The 7,861-nt window shown below is 43.7% G+C and overlaps 1 protein-coding gene across 1 annotated transcript in view; it reads left to right on the top strand.

Annotated features, from left to right (window-relative positions):
• Positions 1 to 2,582: 2,582 nt before the first annotated feature.
• LOC118377063 (insulin receptor-like) overlaps positions 2,583 to 7,861 on the top strand; it is a 101,392-nt gene continuing 96,113 nt past the window's right edge. Inside the window, exons 1-2 of the mRNA XM_052524580.1 lie at positions 2,583 to 2,598; positions 3,894 to 4,218. Coding sequence (XP_052380540.1) covers positions 2,583 to 2,598; positions 3,894 to 4,218 — 341 coding nt within the window. The remainder of the gene's footprint in view (positions 2,599 to 3,893; positions 4,219 to 7,861) is intronic.

Here is a 7,861-nt window from a genome sequence, read left to right as displayed (position 1 = left end):
CACGCCAGCATGCTGTTCAAACAGAGACTGACAGAAGGGTGTGTTCATAACAATTCAACTGTTCTAGATAGTAAATAGATCAAATTGACTAAACTTAAAATTGTAAAATTAGCTGGCTTCTCACGAGATTGTCGGCTTGTGCTTGAGAGATTGTTTATGAGACCTGTTAAATTCCTGCTGCAAGAAGTTAGTCTTTTTTTTATATATATAAAAGGAAAATATTAATATATATATATATTTATTATTATTATTATTTTTTAAATATGTTCCTTTTATTTTCCCCTAACCTTACCACCACTACCCTAATTGGAGTAAACTAATAGATAACAACACTTTGGCTTCTACTTCCAGCTCATACATACTATATACATTTTACGGACACAGTATATTTTAGAATATTCATATTTTTTTGTTTGTTTTTTTAGTCCCATCCATCTATAATCAATCTATTTTTCAACTGCGCTGTTATATTTCACAAACGTTCTGAATCTTTATCTTTAATTTAGAATGAGAATATCATTTTTTTTATTATAGTATTATAGATTGATTATGACTTTTCAAATCACCCCGCAGTGCTATTTGGAGAGTTAGCTCTCGGTAAATGTTGCAATTCTTTTGTCATTCCTGAATCTGCGAACAAAAACAAGCTACATATGGACAGTATGAAAACAAATGATCTAATGATTGTCTCTTTGTAGCAAAAATCTGCAGAGCTGGGATGGTTGTATCCCCCCGTATACAGTACCAGTCAAAGGTTTGGACACAACTACTCATTCCAGGAGTCGCGAGTGCGCGATGAGACAAGGATAACCCTCCCTAACCCAGATGATGCTGGGCCAATTGTGCGTCGCCCCATGGGCCTCCCGGTCGCGACCGGCTGCGACAGAGCCTGGGCTCGAACCCAGAATCTCTGGTGGCACAGCTAGCACTGCGGTGCAGTGCCTTAGACCACTACGCCACCCGGGAGGCCCGGGTTTTTCTTTGTTTGTACTATTTTTTTTTTTTTACTTTGTAGAATAATAGTGAAAACATCAGAACTATGAAATAACACATATGTAATCATGTAGTAACAAAAAAGGATTAAACAAATCAAAATCTATTTTATATTTGAGGTTCTTCAAAGTAGCCCCCCTTTTCCTTGATGGCACCTTTGCACACTCTTGGCATTCTCTCAACCAGCATCATGTGGTAGTCACCTGGAATGCATTTCAATTAACAGGCGTGCCTAGTTAAAAGTACATTTTGTGGAATTTTAGCCAATCAGTGGTGTTTTGACAAGGTAGGGGTGGTATACAGAAGATGGCCCTATTTGGTAAAAGACCAAGTCCATATTATGGCAAAAACAGCTCAAATAAGCAAAGAGAAACTACAGTCCATTACTTTAAGACATGGTCAGTCAATCTGGAAAATTTCAAGAACTTCAAGTTCAGTTGTAAAACCATCAAGCGCTATGATGAAACTGGCTCTCATGAGGACCGCCACAGGAAAGGAAGACCCAGAGTTACCTCTGCTGCAGAGGATAAGTTAATTAGTTAACAACCTCAGAAATTGCAGCCCAAATAAATGCTTCACAGAGTTCAAGTAACAGACTCATCTCAACATGTTCAGAGGAGATTGCGTGAATCAGGTCTTCATGGTCAAATTGCTGCTAAGAAACCACTACTAAAGGACATCAATAAGAAGAAGAGACAAGCTTGAGCCAAGAAACACAAACAATGCACATTAGACCGGGGGAAATATGTCCTTTGGTCTGATGAGTCCAAATTTGAGATTTTTAGTTCCAGCCGCCGTTCTTTGTGAGATGCAGAGTAGGTGAACAGATGATCCACCATGAAGCATGGAGGAGGGGGTGTGATAGTGTGGGGGTGCTTTGCTGGTGACACTGTTAGTGGTTTATTTCGAATTCAAGGCACAGTTAACAGCATGGTTACCACAGCATTCTGCAGCGATATGCCATCCCATCTGGTTTGGGCTTAGTGGGACTATCTCATTTGTTTTTCAACAGGACAATGACCCAAAACACACCTCCAGGCTGTTTCAGGGCTATTTGACCTAGGAGGGTGATGGCGACGTCAATCACCCGACGTCAACCCAATTGAGATGGTTTGGGATGAGTTGGACCGCAGAGTGAAGGAGAAGCAGCCAACAACTTCTCAGCAACTTCAAGACTGTTGGAAAAGCATTCCAGGTGAAGCTGGTTGAGAGAATGCCAAGAGTGTGCAGAGCTGTCATCAAGGCAAAGGTTGTCAACTTTGAAGAATCTCAAATATTATTTTGATTGGAATAACACTTTTGGTTACTACATGATTCCATGTGTTATTTCATACTTTTGATGTCTTCACTATTATTCTACTATTATTATTATTCTATTCTAATGTTTTCAATCCAGCATCGTTTTGTGGTCCTTCTGTGGTCCTTCTGTAGCTCAGTTGGTAGAGCATGGCGCTTGTAACGCCAGGGTAATGGGTTCGATCCCCGGGACCACCCATACGTAGAATGTATGCACACATGACTGTAAGTCGCTTTGGATAAAAGCGTCTGATAAATGGCATATATTATTTGTGTATCAGTTCACTTAAACCATGTGCCATGGAAGCAGTACATGGAAAAATCTCTTCCTAACTATTTTTGCAATCAAAGTTAGTCATTATTAGTGAATGTGCGTTTATTATGCATGGTTCTGATTTAAATGAGGAACAACAAGGGCATTTTCATAGCCAGATTGTAAAGCCAGATCAGTGAGTATTGGCTAAAGCAGGGTTAACCCCCTTGAGTCGATTTGGTATGTCAATCTTAAGTAAAGTAAAGTACCCCCCCCAAAAAATTGCAACAACTACCGTGTGTATACACACAAGTGTAAAGGAATGAATAAGATTATGCACATAAAAATGTACATAAATCCAGTTTTAAAGTTTGTCAGTTTAAGCTTGAGATATCTGACTTTGTGGGGTAAAGTGGAATGTTTATCCTCTCAGACACTCTCGTAAAGAAAACCTAAAGTAAAGGAGCTTTAAGTTGTGTAACTAACGGAGATCTGAAAGTCCTGCTATATATGTGGTAGTTGGAACTGTGAGTCAACTTGTTTTGACCATCTCTGTTTATGAGCTGGTTGTGTCCGAGCCTGGCCGAGGCTGCACTGCGGCGGGTTATTTTTACCGTGGCTGGGGACCGGGACCGAGGACAGGAGCTACTGTAGCAGGAGTTCTGACTGTGAACTAGGTCATTGTTAGAAGGGGTCATCCCACCAGGCAGGTGCTATAGGTTACTGGGAGTCAAGCCAGCCCAGTTCAGCAAGAATGAGGAATACGGTCGTCCTTTATTTGCTGATGACCGGCCTTGCAGAGAATGTAATTGTGACAGTTGATCCCAGCCAGCTCCCCTCTCTCCCCTGCTCACCGAACGCGCAGAACGACACAGAGCTTTGCTACAGCAGCCTCTCCAATCCCCTCACTTTGTTCTGCCTGTTTCCATTTTGTCTGAGGTGTTTGTCGTCGTCTGGAGTGTCTGTCTCCACGGCGGGCCGCTGTTCGACACCGGTGGACCGGAGGACTCGCAGCAGTGCACTTTGGGAAGGCTGTCTAGAACTTTAGCTGAGATCCATTGGTGGCTTCCGGATGTTTCTAGCTAATCTTTGATGAAAGTGCAGAGCTGTATTTGTCCAATAGGAGTGAAATGACAAGCTGAATGGCTAAGGGAAACACACTGACCTATTCCATCCAGATGTTACTTTTATCCACAGTCCAATCTGATACAAGACTGAACTCCGACAGCTTTACACTGAGGATTGTACAAATGTTTTCCTCCTGTATTGAGTTTGAATTCTTAGCATCATCCCTCTCTCTCTCTCTCTCTCGCTCTCCTCCCGTCCTACCCCACCTCCCCTCCCTCCACAGTGTGTCCCTCCACCTGTAAACATCGGGCCTGTACCCAACATGGCCACTGCTGCCACGACCAGTGCCTGGGAGGTTGCTCAGAGGCAGGCAACGCCAGCCGCTGTGTGGCATGCCAGAAGTTCCAGCACCAGGACACCTGTGTGGACCGCTGTCCCCAGGGATACTACACCTTCAAGGGCTGGCGCTGCGTCTCTCTCTCCTTCTGTCAGGACCTCCACAACCAGTGCAAGAACGGGAAGGGCAACGACTGCCACGAGTACGTCATCCACAACGGAGCCTGCATCCCAGAATGCCCCTCAGGATATACCACCATCAACTCTACTAGGTAAGTCTCCGATATATAACATTACAGCCATATACTACCATCAACTCTACTCTGTAAGTCTCCGATATAGAACATGACAGCCATAGACCACTATCAAATCTACTAGGTAAGTCTCAGATATAGAACATGACAGCCATAGACCACTATCAACTCTACTCCGTAAGTCTCCGATATATAACTTGACAGCCATAGACCACTATCAAATCTACTAGGTAAGTCTTAGGTATACAGTTCCTTCAGAAAATATTCATAACCCTATGACTTATTCACATTATTGTTGTTACAGCCTGATTCAAAATTGATGAAATATTTATTTTCCGCCCATCTATACACAATACTCCATAATGACCAAGTGAAAACATGTTTTTAGAATTTATTTCAAATGGATTGAAAATGAAATACAAAAATATCTAAATTACATAAGTATTCACACCCTTGAGTCAATACTTTGCAGAATCAACTTTGCCAGCGATTACAGCTGTGAGTCTTTCTGGGTAAGTCTCTAAAGAGCTTTCCACACCTGGATTGTACAACATTTGCCCATTTATTCTTTTCTAAATTCTTTAAGCTCTGTCAAATTAGTGGTTGATCATTGCTAGATAACCATTTTCAGGTCTTGCCATATATTTTGAAGTAGATTTAAGTCAAAACTGTAACTTGGCCACTCAGGAACATTCACAGTCTTCTTGGTAAGCAACTCCAGTGTAGATTTATTTATTTATCCGTTATTTTACCAGGTAAGTTGGCTGAGAACACGTTCTCATTTGCATCAACGACCTGGAGAATAGTTACAGGATGAATGAGCCAATTGTAAACTGGGGATTACTAGGTCACCGTGATGGTTTGAGGGTCAGATTGGGAATTTAGCCAGGACACCGGGGTTAACACCCCTACTCTTACGATAAGTGCCATGGGATCTTTAATGACCTCAGAGAGTCAGGACACCCGTATAACGTCCCATCCGAAAGACGGCACCCTACACAGGGCAGTGTCCCCAATCACTGCCCTGGGGCATTGGGATATTTTTTTAGACCAGAGGAAAGAGTGCCTCCTACTGGCCCTCCAACACCACTTCCAGCAGCATCTGGTCTCCCATCCAGGGACTGACCAGGACCAACCCTGCTTAGCTTCAGAAGCAAGCCAGCAGTGGTATGCAGAGTGGTATGCTGCTGGCAAAGGTTATTGTCCTGCTGAAAGGTGAATTCATCCCCAGGTGTCTGGTAGAAAGCAGACTGAACCAGGTTATTGTCCTGCTGAAAGGTGAATTCATCCCCAGGTGTCTGGTAGAGAGCAGACTGAACCAGGTTATTGTCCTGCTGAAAGGTGAATTCATCCCCAGGTGTCTGGTAGAAAGCAGACTGAACCAGGTTTTCCTCTAGGACTTTGCCTGTGCTTCGCTCCATTCCTGGATACTAAGATGGCTCCGATAGACATGGCCTCCTTTGTTTGAGGATTATAGCAACTTTGCTGTATTAAGATTTGTTTTCTGTTCACTCTCATATTATTAAGCCCAGAACTTTCTTTGCATTATTACATACAACCAGAAAGAGCGGTAACTTACCAGAATTTCAACCAGGAACACGACTTTCCTGAATTGGATCCTTTGTTCGTATCTTCCAAGGCGATTTGAACTCATCCCAGAGGCTGCTCCAAGACATCACTGTCGGTGAAGAGGTATTCGGAGTGGACTTTGTCCGACTAAGGAGGCGTGCACACGATCCACCGCTTCCGAGTATATTACTCGCTAATGTTCAGACCCTGGATAATAAAGAAGATGAGCTCAGGGCGAGGATCTCCTTTCAGAGAGACATCGGGGACTGTAACATACTCTGTTTCACGGAATCATGTCTCACTCCGTATATACTGTCTCCATCTATACAGCCAGCTGGGTGTTCAATACATTGTGTGGATCGGAATAAAGAATTCTCCAGGAAGAAGAAAGGCGGAGGTGTATGTTCCCATGATTAACTACTCATGGTGTGATTGTGGTAACAGAAACTCAATTCCTTTTGTTCACCCAACCTAGGATGCCTCGCAATCAAATGCCGACCTCATTACCTCCCTAGAGAATTTTCTTCTGTTATTGTCACGGCTGTGTATATTCCCCCTCAAGCCGATACCACAATGGATCTCAAGGAACTACACTGGACTTGTGCAAACTGGAAACTGCATATCCTGAAGCCACATTTATTATAGCCGGAGACTTTAATACAGCAAATCTCTTCCGAAGTTCTATCAACACATCGCATGCGGTTCTCACAATTCAAAACTCTCATTGTTAGTCACCCTACCGTGATGGCTACAAGGCCCTCCCCCAACCCCTCTTCCTATAGTCAAAAACTCAAATAGGAAGTACCCGCGCTAAGGTCTATTCAACGCTGGTCTGACCAATCGTAATCCATGATTCAAGACTGTTTTTAATCACGTGGACTGGGACATATTCCAGGTTGCTTCTGAGAATAACACTGACACAGTGACGGAGTTAATCAGAAAGTGTATAGGAGATGTTTGTTCCCACTGTGACGATTTTAAAACTTATCCAAACGAAAAACCGTGGACAGATGGTAGCATACACGCAAAACTGAAACCACTGCATTTAACCACTGCAAGGGGACTGAGAATATGATCGAATACAAACAGTCCAGGCCCTTCTTATGCCAATCAAACAGTCAAAGCATTAGTACAGAGACAAAGTGGAGTCACAATTCAATGGCTTAGACACGAGACGAATGTGTCAGGGACTACAGATAATTGCATAAAGTGAAAACCAGCCACGTCGCGGACACAATGTCTTGCTCCCTGACAAGCTAAACACCCTCGCCCGCTTTGAGGATAACACAGGGCCGGTGACACAAGCCGCTCCCAAGGACTGCATGCTCTTGTTCTCCATGGCCGACGTGAGTAAGACATTTAAACGTGTTAACCCAAGCAAGGCTGGCGGCCCAGACGGCATCACTAGCCGCATCCTCAGAGCATGCACAGATCAGCTGGCTGGAGTGTTAACAGACATTAAATCTCTCCCTATCCTAGTCTGTTGTCCCCACTTGCTTCAAAATGTCCACCATTGTTCCTGTTCCCAAGAAAGCTACGGTAACTGAACTAAATGTCTATTGCTCCATACCACTCACTTCTTTCATCATGTCGTGTTGTGAGAGGTTAGTTAAGGGTCATATCACTTCCACCTTACCCTGGACCCACTGAAATGTTCATACCATCCCAATAGATTCACGGATGATTCACGGATGATGCAATTTTCATTGCACTGCACACTGCCCTATCCCATCTGGATGAGAGAAATGCCTATGTAAGAATGCTGTTCATAGACTACAGCTCAGCCTTCAGCACCATAGTCCCCGGGAGTACACTGCCTGAACTCACAGCAAGAGATGAGAAAATTAACCGTTAAAATTCTGGCTGACCTCACACCCGAGTTGAGATGAATAGGACAATAGAGGAGTTAAAAAACACCACACGTCTGTCTGTCTCGCTGTCTTATGTCCCCCTGACCTGGACATCACACGTCTGTCTGTCTTATGTCCCCCTGACCTGGACATCACACGTCTGTCTGTCTCGCTGTCTTATGTCCCCCTGACCTGGACACCACACGTCTGTCTGTCTTATGTCCCCCTGACCTGGACATCAC

This window comes from Oncorhynchus keta, chromosome 1 (genome assembly GCF_023373465.1).
Source record: "Oncorhynchus keta strain PuntledgeMale-10-30-2019 chromosome 1, Oket_V2, whole genome shotgun sequence".
In the NCBI taxonomy this organism is placed as follows: domain Eukaryota; kingdom Metazoa; phylum Chordata; class Actinopteri; order Salmoniformes; family Salmonidae; genus Oncorhynchus; species Oncorhynchus keta.
The sequence above is the reverse complement of the archived record's forward strand: the minus strand, read 5'-3'. Positions and strand labels throughout refer to the sequence as shown.